The sequence below is a fragment of the Hydractinia symbiolongicarpus genome, chromosome 10 (genome assembly GCF_029227915.1).
Source record: "Hydractinia symbiolongicarpus strain clone_291-10 chromosome 10, HSymV2.1, whole genome shotgun sequence".
In the NCBI taxonomy this organism is placed as follows: Eukaryota; Metazoa; Cnidaria; class Hydrozoa; order Anthoathecata; family Hydractiniidae; genus Hydractinia; species Hydractinia symbiolongicarpus.
This window is the reverse complement of record NC_079884.1, coordinates 26955263-26974346: the sequence shown is the minus strand read 5'-3', so window position 1 is coordinate 26974346 and position 19084 is coordinate 26955263. Positions and strand designations below refer to the sequence as shown.

The following is a 19084-nucleotide window of genomic DNA, read 5'->3' as shown; positions in this document are numbered from 1 at the left end:
TTAGTCCGGTCTGTGCTTTTATACATCAACCACAGCGATGCTATAAAAATTATTCGTAATGACTGCATATCCGAAAAAAATGGATAACAAAAACGTCTTACTTAGGAGAATAGTCTTGTCACGAAATTGCACTGTGTCACTACACCATTTTGGTAAAAAAACCCCGCACTTTTACTGAAATTTTTACCGTTCTAAATTATTCCCTCCTCAATTTCCGCTCTTCTCTTACTAATATTCGAATATTCGCATTTTAAAAACTTGATAAGCAGCCCAGGTATAAGGTATATATATATATATTGAATATAAGAGCGTTATATTCAGTGAACGTTTTAAAGCACGCGAAAAATGTGCGCAATTTGAGATGGATAATGTTTAACATGCGTTTGTGAAAGAAGGCGTGAGAAAAATGTGAGTGCATTTATTGTGTTGTGACGTGAAACAAAAGATCGTGAGAACAGAGAATAAGAACGATTTTTATACATACGTCACTTTCAAAATATTTGCATCGTCATAGGAAATATATATCAAGTACTATGTTCACAAAATATCAATGGAACAAATGGCGGATGTTATAATTCCATGTGACAGGGATGGACACACTGAACAATTAAACTTAATTAGCTATTCGTGATAAATAAAGAACTATACATTAATGTAAATTCATATCCGCACATCAACATCAACCTCATTTTCATTCATATTTTACTGTCACATAAGATATGCTTGTTGAAAAATATAACTATAATATAAAACATAACAAACAAAGAAAATGTAACAAAAATAATTACAACTGTGCTTCTTCAACTCTTCTTTATCGAAATTAAATTTTCCACATTTTTAAATCGTCTATTTGTTGAAATCAATACACAAGCTGATAAAAAACATAAATTGGCTTCTTGATTTGATTTACTACTTCAAGTTCGACCTGTTTACAATTTTAAGATGAATAAACCGTTACGTAACACGTGTATTAAAATAAAGATTTTAATAGTCCAGCCTGCAACAGACAGTTTATTGATAACGACAATATTCATTTCACATTGTTTATGGCTCCTTCGTATTCCAACAGCCATTTCTTGACATTGTTCCGACATCCTTTGGCGTAATTACCCAGACTACCGTCACTTTTAATGACACGATGACAAGGGACGATAATTGAGATCGGATTATTTGACATCGCACTGCCGACAGCTCTTGACGCCCCTGAGATATGCAAAAATTATAAAATGGCAGTGAGAAAAGGTGATGAAACCGACACACACGAAAATTGGGCGGGAAGGTTTGGAGGATAGAGCCGTAATTTTTTCTAATATACCATTTATAAGAATATTTTTTATAAAAAGCTTATTCTGAGTGTCTAAAGAGATCAAAAAAACCCTTTGTTTTGACCCAAAAATAATTAACTTTTCGAAAAATTGAGTTGAAATTGGTGGTGGGATAGATCAATCAATCGATCCATTTTTATGACGACCTACTCCCCAAGAGTCAGCGATACAACAGTGGGACTGTTTCCGTCCGACTTGTTATCGTAGATCTACATGGTTCGGCGCATAAGGGCAAAGGGAAACAAAATAAGATTTTGAAAGTATTTAAAAAAAGCCAGTTGGATTAAATCTCGAGTAATACTTTTAATATTTAAGATTGGCTATTAATGTTGTTCCAAATATAATTGAAATTACCATAACTGACAATCAACTGACTGAAATAAAATATTATTTCCCTTTTTATGTAAATTTCTTATGACAAAATTATTAATTTTTTTTTATTTTAAAGTTACCTAATTTTTGGCTACAATACAGTAATAGTGATTTTACACTAATTACACGAAACACCTTATACCCACGTTTAGAATATTGGCTATACTTTCTAAACTGTGAAAATAACATACATAAAGGTATATATTTTCTGAAAGCCAAATAAATTTCCCATCGAATAGTGTGAATTTTGTCCAAAAATAATAAAATGGGAAGGCCTAAAAAAAGGTACAGGCATGTAAAGCCTATCGCTTAAAAATCGCACCATTTAAATCTACTTTACTTGAGTACTAAAACAGTTACTTCAAATTTAAAGCAAAAAGGTTTTTCGTGCTTGTCTGCTGTACTTTTTTACCTGATATATCGTCTTTGAGATGAGATATAGGGCTTTATCCTTTGTAAATAAATTTAATTTTCTTGAAAAGAACGGAGAAAATAATGTTTTTTATTTTATATTTTCCATGTAGCTTTTTACAAAAATAACGAATCGGGTGTTTCGCGTATCCTTTAATTACAAATGTGACTCGAAACTACTTTACCTGGTTTCATAACTAGTTTAGCCAACTCTCCGTAAGATATAGTTTCACCTGCTTTGACACTTTCAGCCAACGCTAACCAAACAATCTCTCGAAATGAACCTAAAAGATATCAAATGTGAAAATGATCTTATATAATTTTATAAAAGGAAAAGTAATAAAAAAAAACGAATGCACGTCTAACGTAACACGAAAAATTTTGATCAGAAGTTTCAACGAAGGACATAAATACATAGTGCGTTTACGGTTGAAGTTTTATGGGATTTCTGTTCATGTAAAATATGAGGATTTCAGCTACTTAGTTCCCAACTACATGCATTACAGACCTCACAAACAAAAGTGTCAGAATTTTTAAAACAACACCTATCACAACAACTAAAAACAACAGAAATTATCGGTGATCACTGTAGGCTGCAAAATTACATGCCGCAATAGTAAAACTGAAAAAATAAAAGTAAAACATATTATTGTATCACACCTTGGTTTGAAGCGACACATATGTTTGGTAGTGATAAACGAGATGCTTCTAGTGGGTCTGTAAAATATACTCGAAACCATTTTATCGTGCTTAAAATGATTTCGTTAAGTTTGTCTGATTCTTCTTCCACCAAATCTACGTGTATTCTTCAACGTTAAACAAAAAAATATATAGAAGATCTATTTCACTGCTGCTCACACTACACGGTACTATATTAGAAAATTGAAAACAGATGCCCCAGAGGAATTGACACTGTCAAAGAAATGATGGTTTTCAACTTGAACATACTTATAGATACCTCAATAATAGTAATTTTCGCAGTTTTTTTGGCCAATTTCGTAAAGTTAAATAATCGTGAAATATTCCTCAAGATATTATTCAGGAAAATTCATACAATTTTTACGTCAATCGTTAAAATTAATACCTGCAAAATATAATTTTCTCTAATACGCAAAATTAAATGCCCGCGAAAATTACTGCTATTTAAGTGAATCACCTTTTGTCTGGTTGAAAAAGTTCATCTGTTGTGTATTCATTCTGCTTCACAAAATGAAGACCTTTAACACAAGATTCGATCAAAATTTTGCCAATAGGTGACGTAATGATGTATTTTTGCACAACACAACTCATGTTAATAATTATTTAGAAACAATAAGCTAAAATAATTAAAACATCCTATAAATATGGTATGTCAAAAATAACAACAGAAAATACGATGTCTTTAATCCAGCTGATACCATTAATCTTATTCTTCACTGCATATTTGGAGATGTTGTTCTTTATTCCAAGTTGTATAGAAAACTGAAAACTACATATTACTTTTTTGAGAATGTGTAAATTCTAGCTGAGAAAGTTCTTAGTTGTGTTCTTCTAGGAAAATATAAAATACTTTGGCGAGAAATATTTGATTGTGAAAAATCATGCATATTAAAGATAAGGTAAAAAAACTGTGGAATTATTTTTGTCGTAGTAACTATACACTATTGTTTTGTTCTTAATTTGTGAAGGAATTCAGGCTAAGTATTATGTTCTTAATGAAGTTGTTGCTTATATAAACGTAAACACAGAACGGAATTAAAAAAAACCCGGATGAATTTCTTGTATATATTTGTCAACAAAACAACATTGGACGAAACAAAATTTAATTTAGGGAAAGAATAAAGTGCTACGAATCATCATCCGTGTCTTCCTCTCCTCCTAATAACGACTCATAATCTGGAACGGCAATGAATCTATGATTTACATGGCCTAGACATATCATTTCAGCAGGGTCCTTTTCAGAGTGAATTGAAACTAAGTCTTGTAAAAAACCGCATGGAGTTCCTAGAGAGACATTCAATGCAACATTTCCAAGTTGCATTGTTGCTTTTCCTGATTCATAAATCCGTAGTTTACCTATATAACCCTCGGAGACATTTTGAAATGTAAATCTCTTTAAATGTTCTTCAATATCATCATGACTGGTTTCAGTTTTTGTACTGGATTCTATTTTTATATCGTCATCCTCGTGTGACAATGGTTTGATTGGTAACGTATCTGGAAGTTGCAAGAAAAATAATTTTCCTTCAGGTGCCCCAGGCTTAAACAAGTCAGTCATTTCTACAACAGGTAATGTCTCTTGTGTTTTTGCAACAGGTTTTTTGAATTCCTTTTTAACAGGTTTCTTCTCATCTTCGTCTTGACTTAATTCACTTTCAGTTTTTACATCATCTTGTTTAATTTTATGAACTAACTTGGATGCAAGTGGTAAAGTTATTGGCATTAATCCACCATTGTTTTCGTTGATTTCAATTTTTCCTTCTTCTTCAAGCATTTCAAATACTTTATTTGAATCAACGTCATCTTCTTGTGTCCCTTTAATATTATGAATGGTGGCTTTTGAGCTGGTTGGTCCATCATCTCTATTTTGACCACCTCCTCCAAAAAAACTACTGCCACCCGTAAGGGCTCGTGCTAAAGTTTGTTGAGCTGCAGGTCCTTGTGAAAATATACTAGATGTGGAAATTATTTCACCCCTGCCTCTCCCTCTTCCACGCCCTCTAAAACCACGGCCTCTACCTCTCTCTCTTTTATGACGTGGATCTTTACTATCTTTAACTTCTTCTTTTTTAACACCTCTAGCAACAATATTAGGTGTAAAAGTTCTTTTTGGTGTACCTCCCAATGTTAGATCCCGTGCAGGCTTTAAAGATGGTAGTCTTGATGGACCAGCACCACTACCACGACCCCTTAGTCCAAAACGACTTAGCGATGATAGCTTTCTGTCAATATTTTTTTTATCCTCCGCCATGATTGTCACTGACTTATCGTATTATATATTTTTAATCCTATAAAAAACAAATAGATATATATCATTGGGCTTTGTGTCTATTAAAAAATTAAAAAGGTCCAAGAGACTTTCATCACATACATGGTGAGCAAAAAATTAAGAGGCTTGGGACGAACAAGCTAAAATTACGATAATCAATTCACCTTTAAAATATCTATGCATTGATAGTTTAAATGCACTTTCCTTAACAGGTCTAAAATCACTGATGACAGAAAATGTTGAGGTTTGCTATTATACTTAAATATGACATTATAAGCATATTTAAATCTGAAATTCTTTAAATGTGAATATCTTGAGAACGAAAAGAGCGTTTAAAAAATTTTAAAAAGACTTGTACTAACAATTTAAGCTCTACAATATAAGGTCTAACAAAATTTTATACCTCAGGTTCCCTGTTGATTTTGACCTCCAAAGCTTCACAGAAAATTATTGAAAAACAAGAAAAAATCCTACATATTAGTTAATGCTTTTTTATAGAAAAACAATTTTATAACAGCACAAGCCTCAGATTTTGCCAAAATATATAAGAACAGGAACAGTTTCTTACTTGTTCTTAAACTACCTTTTCTGTTATAATAACATGGGCCTTAATCATAAAAAAATGCGATTTTTTCCACGAATCTCCCATGTTAACAATTGCCTGTGGTCACTTCTCTTCTCTGGCTTGATTAGCAACACAAACACGCATTTTTCATACGAAAAGTGGCTGTTTGTTTCCTTATACTATGGATGTTAAAAGTTCAAATTAAAAAAGCAACCCAGGTCTTAGAAATAGTTAAAAGAATTACTAAATGTATAAAGATATATAATACATGGGCAGGCTTTGACAGAAATAGCGCACGCCTCCACAGACACCATTATTGTTTATGGGCGTGGGTATGATCGCACACCTAGAAAGTATTTTGGCATGTTTTTGAAAGGTTGGGACGACTTAACCAGTCAACCCCAAACACTAGAGACTGCAAAAGCTTTTATAAGCATGTTTCTGTAGCTACATTTCCCCTATTATAACTTCCAAAATTAAAAATCGAAACATGCAAAATAACAATTTAATTCAAAACAATCTGTGTCTTTTAATCAATCTTCGTTCAGTCTCTATTTCGTTCTGTTTTTATCTACCATGTGTCATTATGGAAGTTTCGTAAGCATGATCACACTTACCACAAGTAACAAATGTGTGTCAGGCGCCATTAAAAACAAAATAAGGCTGCACATTTTAATAAGCCAATTAAATCGCAAAAATGCTGTCACTAAAGAAAAATTAAAACAAATAAGCTTTTAAGTTTGTATTATTATTATTATTTGCAAAGTCATCACAAACGAATAGGCTTGAAAAGAATTATGTGTGTCAGTTCTGACTGGAAGTTAAGTTTGCATATTTGCTTTATCCGTGCTCCTTCGGTGTTCACCTTTGCATTAGTTAAGAACCGCATGGCTGGATTTCTTGTGTTAGAACTCTCACACTTAGTGTTGGAGACTGGGGTTTAATTTCCTTTGGCAGCGATTTAATATGGGTGAGGGAATTTTATCATAGCTATGGGTTAACCCAAGCCATGTGAGAAAATTGGGGAGATGGCACACAGTGTGGGCCGTTGGATGTGGCAGGGAGTTGTCTGGTAGGGTGTGGACCGTAATTTGGTCTGCATAGCTCAAAATGAGCATTAATAATAATAATAATAATAATAATAATAATAATAATAATAATAATAATAATAATAATAATAATAATAATAATAATAATAAATTTAAAGCGGCTAGCCCAGAAAATCACAAAAAACTATAGTTAGTGGATTGTTTTCACTGGGGCCAGGCATTATATACTCTGGGACTTCCGATCTAAGCCATGGTCACTCCTGGAAATAATATCCATCAATATCTGTGAGGCTAGCCATGTAAAATATGCACATCTAAAAGATATGACTGTTGGACTATAAAAAGTAAGAAAACTGTCTTGCATTATGTCACAATCATACAAGTAGACCTTCGTTTACCAATTTAAAGCTGTGGCATGCAAAGTAATGACAGATATGTATCAATATCTTGAATCCGAAAAGGAAAAGGAAAAGAGATCATCAAGGCAGGATGAAAGCCAGCAGAATTGACAGATATTTTTAAAAGATGTTTGAGAGGATACTACTTATGGGCTAAGTTTAGTTGCTTTGGTATTTTTCCAGCACGAGGGTGCCGATAAGCCGCATATGCCGTAAAAAGTTTTCGGGCGAGTTCGGCTTATCGGCACCCTCTTTTTCCAGTGGTAAAATAAATCCCAGGCTTTTTGTATGGTTACTATTATTATCAATAAGATTTTGCATATTGACTAAATTTGTGTTGTTTCGTTTTTCCTGTACTGATTTTAAGTTCCAATAAAACTTTTTTTGCTGACCGTGAAAATTCAGTGATGCAATTTCCCTTTTCTTGGCTTTCCTTATAGGAAAATTGATTGCAGACCGACTGTTGGAGTCCTCAAAATTGTGGTAATGTCCACCAAACAAACTATTGAAAATAAATGGAAAAGGCTTGTAAATGTTCATTAAAGTTATAGCTAGAACACTTGTAAAAGATTTTAAATGTATTTTGGAGCTGAAATCTTTGGCACATGGAGTTGGTTTATATCAATTTTTCAAAAACGTTAGTTTATGTTCAAAATATTAAATTAAGAGCCAGAGAGACTGGGGGACTTCTTGAACTTCATGGGATGAGGGGGGAAGAGAAGTATAGATATTGTTTCACATAAAGAGAGGTGTTTTGAACGAAAAAGAAGTTATCAGAATAAAGAAAAGAAATTTTTCGACTAAGAAAAGAAGGGTTACTGTTATGACGACTATGATGCAGAGTGGCCATTGTTAGACGGGTAGCTAAAAATGTAGGCGCCGTATCTTCTTTTAAGCGGTTTTAAACTCTGTAGCTAGCTAGCTAGCTAGAGCTAGGACCGTGGTCTGGCGTAGTTCAAAATGAGCCTTAAATACTCCAGCACTTCCTATATGAGCCATGGCACCTCCTGGAAATAACAGACAGGATATATCCCTCTATACTTGTGAAGCTAGCCATATAAAATATGCAGTTCACGAAAAGTGCGCTAAACTAAACGCACGCAATTCCGCTGCCATTACGAGAAATGAAGCTGGGTAGTTTATGCTCATGACTTAGTTTTTGATAGTTAAAAAGCGGAACGGGTTGTTTCCTATATCTCGGTTTTGCTAAGTCGATTGTTACTTTTTGAACAACTTTCTAAAATGGATGACAAAGTTTACAAACGCTTGTTGATTTTTTTGAGGTTTTGAGGAAATTTTTACGTAAAAAATCCCTCCTTACGTAAGATTTTGTTCACATGGTTGGTAGAGTTATGTTCACATAAACAAAGTCTCTTGCGTAGCTAAATTCAACCCTAGCATGAACGTCCTCACGCAAATTTACTTTTTTGGTTCTGTTCTGGTAAAAAGAGGCTGTTTTCGCAATCTGGGCAGCCTCTTTATAAACAGGAAGGTCGGATTATGTACGCATAGCTTGATTATGTATTTTTTGGCCCCGATTATGTCGTGGTGACTGGATTTTGAACGCTGATATGATGGATGGCTTTGGCATTTTCTTCTAATTTTTGGGAATGAAACATTGAAATATTATATATTGTCACATGCCATTTCTCTCTGCAAGATAAAACACCATTTAAAACTAGGCATAGCAAAAGAAAAAAAATTGACGTATTTCTTAGTATAAACTGTGACTATAGCTATACATTTCAACATAATATACTTTGAAGTATCTAAATTTCACGAAACTACCTAGATTGTGCGGATGGGTTGGTTCATTTTTATTTTTTGCAGGAATTTTCCTGGGGATTACCTAAATTATTTGTTTTGCGGAAATTAAGTTTGTTAAAAAGTTATTAAACTTGTGAACGCCAAAATTTAGTTTCCACAAAATTTCTTTTCATATAAGAACAACAACAACTTTGCCACCAGGGCTATTTGCTTGTCGAAGTAATGACGCATGATATAAAAGCCGGTATGTCCCGGTTATGTTTGTTCTATAAGTTAGAAATAATATTTTTTAACTGTCGCACATGAGCTTATCATCCTGATTATTTTTCCTGGATTATTTATTTTCTTTCCCTTTTTATAAATGCGGCAAGCTGCGGAAGATAATCCGGGCAGTGTTTATAATCCGGGCAGAACAGTTCAGTCATCAACTGGCAGCATTCAGTTTATCAAAATATTTTTGCGCCTTTTGTGTCTTGTACTTTTCAAAATCTGGATCTCTCTCTCTATATATATATATATCAATTTTTATAATATCAAAATTACGTTGTGGTGGCAATTATATAAAATTTGCACAGAGTTGCATATCTCTTGCAAACATTGACAAGTCATCCCAAATTAAAGTTATACAGTACTGGAAAAATGTTGTGCAACAACGCACTTTGCTTATCGCAATGGTTATCTTGATCCGTGATAGACGTTTTTTTACTTTCAAATTGTATCGAGAGAGCTTCATGATGCATCTTTGTCGATATCATTCTCGAAGCCATCGAGGCCATTAAAACTTTCTTATAATAGAACTATTTTAAAAATAAGAGTGTATTCAATAATGATCACGGATGTTTAAATATAATTGTGTTAAATTTTTTTACCTATGCATAACAATCTAGGGTATACAGCTAGTGTTAATCTTTCTTTTTCAGATCGCATTTTAAAAGTTTAAGAACGAAGAACAGCGATAGAAAAGCTTCGTTAGATCGCATTTTAAAAGTTTAAAAAAGAAAAGCGGCGATAGAAGTGCTTTTTGAGATCGCACTTTAAAAGTTTAGGAACAAAGAGCGGCAATAGAAAAGCCTCGTTAAATCTTCGTTAGATAGATAGAAAAAAAAAAACTTTAAAAAAGTAATGCGCTGAAATTACTTTAAATACGAAAGTTAAAAATTTTTTTATAATATACAGTTATTTAAAAAAAACAAAAAAAGATAAAGCAGAGATGTGTTTAAAATAAAAAAACTTTCTCTTTATTCTCATTAAAAAAACTTTCATTATCACCTACAGTACAGTCTGAATGTAATCTACCGCGGACGCGAAACTCGCATCAATAGTTACACAGAACAATAACATTGCGAGAGCTTTTGTTTTTTTAAGAAAATAATTGCATCGCAATTAACAATGACCCCACGCGATCGATTGTTTAATTACAATAGGTTGCAAGATCAATTTTAGCAATCTATTTTGTGCGAACTCTTTTGAAATTTTTGATTTTTAAAAGTTTAAAATTGAAAAGTGGCGATCGAAATGTTTTTTAGATTGCATTTTAAAAGTTTAAAATCGAAGAGCGGCAATAGAAATGTTTTTTTAAATAGCATTTTAAAAGTTTAAAAACGAACATCGGTGATAGAAATGTTTTTTTAGATCGCTTCTTAGAAGTTTAAAAACGAAAAGCGGTGATAGATATTTTTTTAAGATCACCTTTTTAAAGTTTATAAACGAAAAACGGCATTTAATAGTTGTGAACAATGCTTCTCGTATGTTTCTTAATTGAACGCGCTGGAATCTTTTTAAGTAATTAAATCAACAATACATTCTCGCGCAATGTATTATAAAACTTCGCGAAATATTTTTATTATATAATTACTTCACGCTAATACTTAAGGGAATAACTTATCAATACATTTACACAATGCATCTCGCTATTACAAGAATTATAATTGCTCTGATATTTCTTCGCGAGTGCATTGTTTTTTAACACGCAAATCTAAACTCGCAAATTCCTTAAGGGATTTAATTATAACAAAAAATAAACGACTGCCGTCCTCCACGCAAAGGTGTGACATTAGCGTGTATGCAGTAGATTACATTCAAACTGTACCGTACCTTTGTGACACATTGAGACGTATTTTGTTCCGACACTAAATTCTCGATAGATCGTGACAATTTATTTTAACTGTTTCTTTTTGTTATAAACGCGGTACATTGCGTATCGAGGCAGTCCGCTCACTTGCGCGCTGTATATGTTAAACAACCTTTTTCGAGTACTGTACCCAGTTAGTCTTATGTAGTCTATCAGGGTGTGGGAGTTTGTATAATATATTTGTATATTATTTTCTTCTTTTAATGAATCTCTATGAGGGTGCTGATATAAGCCACATATGTGATAAAAAGTGCAGGCGTTTTTGGGCAAGTTCAACGTTTTTAAAAAAATTCAAGTGTTTCCCCCCAAAAAATATCAATGCTTAAAAAGGTGATATTTAACTTGATTATTTGCTAGCTGTGTGCTTTGAAGAGCTGTTTTTGATTTTTGTTATAAAATTTATATACTTGAAGAATGGTGGTGCCGTAGATTAGTGGTTATAGCTTTTGTACTCTGTGCAGGAGACCGGGGTTCGATTCCTCTTAATGGCGATTCAACATGGGCGAGTGAATGTTACCATAGCCCCGGGTTAACCCAAGCCATGTGAGGGAAATTGGGTCTGTGTAGCTAAAAATGAGCATTAAATACACTAGGACTCTCCATCTAAGTCATGGTCCCTCCTGGAAATAATAGACAGGGTATATCCCTCGATATTTGTGATCTATCTATCTATCTATCTATCTATCTATCTATCTATCTATCTATCTATCTATCTATCTATCTATCTATCTATCTATCTAATAACTTAATATATATAAATTTTTATAACTCCTTTCTCTTCAATTGCCTTCTTCCAACTGCTATATGGCGTTGTACAAGGAAATGCATTTCAAAATTGCTCTGGGCAAGTTCAGACGAGTTTGAGATAATGTAGTAAAGTACACAGCACTCTTGATGTTTACCTGGAAAGCTATTTTAGATTAAAGTTTGGTTTGTGTCTTCTTATGGTTTTACAACTTCCAAAATTATTCTTCAGTATAATTCTAATATTATTTTTGTTTCCTTGTACAAGGTGGGAATTATCAGGTTGCAGTTTGCAATTTGTGAATCGAAATGCCATCTTTGTTAATCATTCTACGAAGGAAATGTTAAGATTGTGTCTTCAATCATCCGTTTTACCTATTTCTATAACAGCTATTGCAACAAAATAACCGTTATCAAGGGATCAATGGCAAGTGGCCTACAGTGCTCCCAGACAATTAAAAAGAGGTTTTCTTCTGCACAACTGGCAAATTTTTGCGAACTGATTTTATATTTCTAATTCGAACCGTAATGCAATTATAGAAAGTATACTATTTTCAAAATGTTAACATGAAAAATAGTCACGTTAGAGTTATTATTTAAATCTATTTTTCCTTTCTCGAAAGAGAAATGCTTATGCAAAGAATGTTTTGGCATTGCTCATTTGCAATAATTTAATTTTGAGGACAGCAAGAGAGACAACTGCTAGAGCTTTTCTATTAGAGCGGCTGTGAGAAAATCAATGGAAAGTGTGGAAATTTGACGAGTCATTACTAGTGAGGCCTGTTCATTTTCTTGATGCAGAAAATTGTATGTGTCAAATGTTAATCATTACCATGACATTAATTTGAGTTAATTAAGCCATTTCACTTAATCCATTGCACTTTAAGGTGGCGTAACTTGAAAATGGACCTGGTGACGTCTGTTGCTTTTTTCTAGGGACCATCAATAACGTAATACCAATAATGATCATATTTACCAAAGTAAGACTAATCTACCTGATTTGGGACAAAAAGCATGTAACTTCGAAATCTCCTTAAATGTTCATTCAATATACATGATTCTTCTATATTATTTTGCTCAGCATTTCACGCTTTACACAATGCATAGTGGCAACAATTTATTTTTTGCAGTTAAACAAGCAAATTATGTATTTTTTGTTTGTGATTATTCCTCACAATAATAATGAATCTGTTAACTATATTCTATTTGAATTAAAAATAAAAAAATGCTTTAAATTTTTTCACAAAACTAACTTATCGCTATAACAAATGACAAATAAAGCCTTTAAACCTTAATATCTCATTAACAGTTCGTGAAATCAGGTAATCATTTATGTATACATTATTTTAATCAGCATTTCACAATCTACAGAAATAACAAAAAAAAATTGTATATCACCGACTTCAAATGCTGTATGGGTTAAGATTATTTGAGACTAAAATTGGAATAATCCCTCAAATTGGGTCAGATTTCACTCTAATAATTTTCTGATTAAGAGTTTATTATAACTTAAGAGTGTGTTGAAACTTAAGAGTGTGTTGAAACCGTGAGTGAAGAAATACAACGGCATGCATATCCTTTTACATCGTGAATTTGTGTGTCTTTTTATGCTAATTGTGCTTATTGTTTTTTACAAAAACAATTTTTGTGTAAATTCAATGTACAAGTCTTTTTAATAGCTATTCTTCCCTGCTTGTACAATTTAAAAATCTCCTTTTGCTTAACATTAGAATTTGTACATATGGATCAACTCTCATCCACACCACCAAACAGAGCACACACATGGAAAGATATTAGCAGTGCTCTTTATGATGGTTTGGAAGTGATACCAACACGCCATGTCAGCCCTCGAACCAAATCAAGAAATCATTCCAATTGCAGTGTAGACGTTGTTGATACAATCATAAAAGGAAATTACGCTTCTTGTATGGAAAAGGAAATTATGGAACAACCGAAAAGTATTGCACAAACTATGTTAGGTCGAGTAGATTTTGATAACTTTGAAGTGAACTTGAAAGGTCTTGATGGTTATTTGGAGGAAATCATAAGGAGTCGAAGAATCATCTTGATTGGTGCTGCTTCTAGTTATCACGTTGCTTTAGCGTGTCGGCAAACCATAGAAGAGCTTTCAGAGCTTCCCGTGTTCGTTGAATTGGCCAGTGATTTTTTAGACCGTGAAGTACCAATTTTTCGTGATGATGTATGTATTTTAATCAGTCAGTCAGGAGAAACAAGTTCTGTCCTAAAGGCTTGTTTGTATTGTAAAAAACATGACGCTTTAGTGATGGGAATAACCAATGAAGAAAACAGTCGTTTATCAGATGAAACTCACTTCGGTATTTCGGTCAACGCTGGTGTTGAAATGGGAATCACAAGCACTAAGACTTACACAAGCCAATTTTTAGTTTTAGTAATGTTTGCATTGAGATTAGCTGGAGACAAGAAATCGAAAAAGGCTCGAATTCAAAATATTATTTCCGAAGCAAAACTGTTGCCTGAGAAAATTGATAAAGTTTTTAATTTGTGCAAATCTTTGAAGCAGCTAGCGGAAAGTCTACAGCATAAACCAAGCATTTTAATTTTAGGTAGAGGGTACCAACAAGCCACTAGTTTGGAAGGTTCTTTCAAATTTAAAGAGGTTGTTAATATCCATTCTGAAGGTATTCATTCTGGCGAACTAAAGCATGGTCCGCTTGCTTTAATTTGTGAAGAAATGCCAATTATTATGATAATTATGAGAGATGCCATTTATGATAAATGTATAAATGCGATAGAGCAAGTCCGAGCACGAGGTGGGAAGCCTATTGTTGTTTGCGAAGAAGGTGACGAAGCCACAAGTAACCTTGCACATACTTCAATATGTATACCTAAAACTGTCGATTGTTTGGCAGGCATATTAGCAGTCATTCCATTTCAGTTACTGGCAATGCATTTGGCTGTTTTACATGGTAAAAATGTTGATTCGCCCAGAAATTTGCAAAAAACCGTTATAGAGGACTGCTGATAATCAGACTTATTTTATAGAAAGATTTTGGGTGATTTGTATTTTTTAACTGCAGATATCATATATTATGTGCTTTCAGAATTTTTATATTTGTTCTTTGTGCAAGTGATAAAAATATTTATTAGGAGTATTGTACTCATTTTATTTTACGTAAAAATTTTTAGGTAGCTTTAGTGAATCAACGTTAGAATGTTTCAATTTCAGTACTATCTTAATAACATACGTAATAACGTAGTTAGCATTTATGAAGCCATTTTGAAAACACTTCCACGCATCAATCTTCATGTCTACAAGCGTCCTAAAAAACTCAATATTTAGCTATTCTGAGTGTTTATATATTTCTTTTTGCCTATCTACTGTACATATTTTATTACGCACCGAAAGCATTTTCGTATAAATATTGGTGATAGATAAGCAAAAATGAAAAAAAATTGTTTTATAGAAAATTCCAACATACAACTGCTGTCTCGTGTATTAGCCCACCATTTTCCTGTTGTTAGATGTTAACCTTGTATGGTATCGTTAGCATACAAAAAAAAAAAAATTAAGAAAACGAATAACTAAATTATTGAAATTGACACGCATTTATCCTATTTGGACCAGGTGTGCGAACATTAGGTTGTGCGGAATTAAAGAAAACGATTACATTTATTTACATTTAAAATTTAGTTGGGTAAACAGTAGAGTGATTTGTTCCCGTAATTCCTTTTTTCGTAATTGTAAAAGGTGCGCGAACATTAAATGTGCGCGCGAAAATTTCGTCAATTAATGTATCCAAGTGAATATTTTGTGAAGTTTTTCGATTGAAATCTATGCAAAACATAACTTATTGGATTTTAATAAATTTACTTGAGCTTTTGATTGAGATGAAAAAACGATCTGTTGTGAGGTAAAAATCGCCAATTTCGAACGAAATTGGCGATTAAACTGTCGAAATTGTTTAAAATGGAAAAGTAGTTTTACGAGCTATCCAAGAGAGTCTGTTTTGTTTTGTGTGTTTGTTTATCCCCAATCTCGTTCCCTGGGTATTTTGCCTTGTTGATGAATTTGATAGCGGCGAAAAGGCCACTCCGTAATAACACGAGATTGTTCATTCCCCTCTCGAAGCTTATAAAAAGAGAATATATTCTCAATTTTCTTAATTTGCTTTGTTACTGGTCAGAATTTACATTTTGTAAGGAAAATGCTGTGTAAAATCTCTATCAGCAATCCCATCGCAGACATCATTGTCTCTACAATTTAAAACTTTCTCAATACAACAAAATAAAAATAAATACTAGAATCACTTTTAACTACAGATCTTCTCGAAGAGCTCTTCCATGATCTGTAGCTGTACTCCCAACAAACAAATGATAGTGGTCTAAAATCTCTTTAATGCTAAGTTTACCATCTCCATTATCGTCTGCATCTTTTATTAGGTGGTTTGCTTCCACAATCGTATCATTCTTATTAGGGAGAACCCATGCCCTCATTTCTGCTCGTTCTAATACACCACTTTTGTCGTGGTCGAGCTGGTCCGCAAAATGTTTTCTATCGTCAATAATCCAAGATGGTGGCTCATCTTTGTCGTCGTCAACATATTGACCAAGAAACTCATCCAAGTCAATATTTCTAAAAATTTAATAATTAATAAAAAAGTTATCGAGGTTATGCGGTAAGAAGTTATAAAACCTTTTTCCCGAAAATGAACGATTAAACGAGCCAATCTAAATAATCAACAATAGAAGAAGATAATTTACACCTGTGCTTAGATCAAGTCATTTTCTCCAACTTTAAACAATACCGCTAAGGGCGCTTCTTAAAATTAAAATTAATTAAATTAAATTAAAGCATTTTTAATAAGTTAACGCAAAATTTTAGTCGAGATTTAAATGTATATAATTTCTTCTCGTTCTTTACAGGCTCAGTTGCTTTTCATTATCTGCTCAGAAAGACAAAGTTTATTCACACTTTTTCGTAAAATGTAAGTAACTTTTAGAACAGCAATATTTAGAGAGTATTGCGGTTCTTATAACTTTTTTAACTTCTCAGACTGAGCTTACCATTGGCCTGTTTTTTGAGCCAATGTGGTTTTAAATTGTTAGAAGTCGAATTCTCACGTTTACACCTTTTCCGAAGCAGTACCGTTTGTAATTCTTTCAAATATGCAGAAGTATGCAACGAAAGATTTTTTCTCCATGATTTGACACATTGTTGAGACCATTTCTTCTATTTCGATAAGTTATGTTGGGTTATGAAATTTTTCCTTATAATAACTATGGTTATAAAATTATTCCTTTTTCTACATAGGGTTAATAACGAAAAGAATTTCTTTTAATTAAACATCTCTGAATAAACGCCAATGCTTTTAAAAACGCTGTATTTCAATAAGATTGAAACCATTAATTGCATATTGTCTGAATTTACTCTTCTGTTTTAAATTAGCCTGCGCAGTTCAGATTTTCTGTTTGTGTGCTTTAAAGCACATTAAAAAATGAGTTGAAACCTACTTGTCACCATCTTGATCCATCTCATCAATCACTTCATCCACAGCTATCTCCTGTAACAACTTGTTACTGCTCTCTTCTGGATGACGGAAATACACATATTCGTCACGACTTAACTCGCCGTCGTTATTGACGTCAGAGATTTCAAATTTATGCTTTGCTTTCTCGATCTTCACTTTAAGTTTCTAAAAGTGGCAAAAATCGAACCTACATGAACATATCTTTTGAAATTTTGTGTGCCGTGTAAACGTATCGCTGCATAACAAATAATTATCAGTTTAACGCCTCGTTTGGTACATAACTAAACGTTAGAGATGGAAGCTATCAGTTAAATGAGGTCTTCCAAGAAAGAAGAGCTTGTGTTTAATGCGGAAAGTTGAGACTTCAGTCTGATTCTGGCATACTAGCACCGAACTGCTTTTCCATGATGCTCGCAGCCTTGTCCCCAGGGTATCTTGTATCTTTCTGATAGGCGGACAGTGATATGAAGTCAGAAAGGATACAAGATGCATGCCATAGGCACGAGGTTGTAATGCTCCTTGATAGAGTATCAACAGAAGACAGAAAATAAAGATTTAAAATTAAAAATTGTTGATTAACGCACATTTTCTGGGTGACACCTAAAACAAGAATATAAAACTGTAAAGAAGAAGTAGATAAGTTGAATATGCTACCATACCGGGTCAATAGAAGCTTCATCATCCCACTGTCCATAGTGAGCACGTTTGTATTCGGGCCAAGATATGTCGCCATTTCTATCGTCGTCATCTCTTCGAATGATCATGTCAATCGTGTCCCACATGTAAGCAGTGCGTTGTAAGTTAATCCATTTCTGAAGCTCGTCATATTCAACAAATGCATCGCTATTTTTATCAACCTATCGAAAAGAATGTTTGATAAAGATCTTCGAGAAACTCTTTATTAAAAACGTGAAAATCAAAATATGAATACCAAAGCGTGTTATTGTAACGTAGGAGCGGACGTATTATTTAATAGCAAAGTCCTGGGTGTGAGGTTGCCTACGAAATTATTGCATCACCATGTTATTTCTCCTTTTCGAAAAAAAGAAGTGCTATTTAAGAAAATGTCAGAATAACGCACAACTCATTTTCATTTTCTAAACTCACAGTTGTTTGTATTCAGCAAAAGTTTCAAACAAAAAATCACCTTTTTTATCAGTAAAACAAGTCTTCTTTTCGCTTCTTCAGGTTCCAAACTGTCAAAATCATGACCATGTCCCTTTCCCAGAAAAGCGTCATGGTCATAGTCAGTATTATGTTCGCTTCCTTTTTTATAGTGTTCACTTTCTGATATAACGTGATTATGATCTTCGTGTGTGTGAACACAGACGATAGTGGCAACGAAGATGAAAACTAGTAGAAAATTCATATTTTTGGTTATACTTGAAATTATCTAAGATCAAGTATGAGTTTTAATTTTTTTATTGGACTTACTGCTCTCCATCTTATTGCAGTTATTTTTCAAGTTTTTTTATTAATAAATAAACGACAGAGTGTGTGTTTGTGCAAGTGATTCAACAAGTTCTTCTAAAACTTACGTGTGTTCATTACACAGCCTGTTTGCTCACGTGGAGCAACCACAGCGAACTTCGTTTAATATTGGCTGACTCAGCAAAAAATCTCTTCCGTTAAAACAACTCACAAAAAAATATTTGTTGAAAGTAAGATAAACTTTTTTCAAAGCACGTTACAGGTTAAAAATGGAAGTGACTAAATTTTCGCTCAGTGAATAATACTTTTTACCGATCAAAATATTTCACTCTCTTTCTTTTATCGATCCAATTTTACCGAAGTTATTTTTGTCAACTAAGAGTTTTATCAATATTTCTTCTTCTTCTTTTTTT

General features: G+C 33.2%; 4 protein-coding genes across 4 annotated transcripts; 1 reads left to right on the top strand and 3 right to left on the bottom strand.

The window, feature by feature from the left end:
• Positions 1 to 505: 505 nt before the first annotated feature.
• LOC130612488 (methylated-DNA--protein-cysteine methyltransferase-like) lies at positions 506 to 3704 on the bottom strand. Its single transcript, XM_057433812.1, has 4 exons — positions 3265 to 3704; positions 2769 to 2914; positions 2294 to 2392; positions 506 to 1203 (listed from the first exon to the last, which is right to left on the bottom strand). The coding sequence occupies exons 1-4, from the start codon at positions 3396 to 3398 to the stop codon at positions 1031 to 1033; spliced, it is 552 nt and encodes a 183-aa protein (XP_057289795.1). The 5' UTR covers positions 3399 to 3704; the 3' UTR covers positions 506 to 1030.
• Positions 3705 to 3933: 229 nt separating this feature from the next.
• Positions 3934 to 5058, bottom strand: LOC130613029 (DNA-directed RNA polymerase III subunit RPC4-like). The gene has a single exon (XM_057434350.1). The coding sequence runs from the start codon at positions 5056 to 5058 to the stop codon at positions 3934 to 3936; it is 1125 nt and encodes a 374-aa protein (XP_057290333.1).
• A 7411-nt stretch (positions 5059 to 12469) lies between these two features.
• On the top strand, positions 12470 to 15260 carry LOC130613028 (glutamine--fructose-6-phosphate aminotransferase [isomerizing] 1-like). Its single transcript, XM_057434349.1, has 7 exons — positions 12470 to 12476; positions 12667 to 12746; positions 12812 to 12877; positions 13085 to 13148; positions 13461 to 14678; positions 14899 to 14957; positions 15213 to 15260. The coding sequence occupies exons 1-7, from the start codon at positions 12470 to 12472 to the stop codon at positions 15258 to 15260; spliced, it is 1542 nt and encodes a 513-aa protein (XP_057290332.1).
• A 756-nt stretch (positions 15261 to 16016) lies between these two features.
• On the bottom strand, positions 16017 to 18887 carry LOC130612270 (calumenin-A-like). Its single transcript, XM_057433576.1, has 4 exons — positions 18388 to 18887; positions 17900 to 18097; positions 17224 to 17405; positions 16017 to 16345 (listed from the first exon to the last, which is right to left on the bottom strand). The coding sequence occupies exons 1-4, from the start codon at positions 18607 to 18609 to the stop codon at positions 16027 to 16029; spliced, it is 921 nt and encodes a 306-aa protein (XP_057289559.1). The 5' UTR covers positions 18610 to 18887; the 3' UTR covers positions 16017 to 16026.
• Between the last annotated feature and the right edge of the window lie 197 nt (positions 18888 to 19084).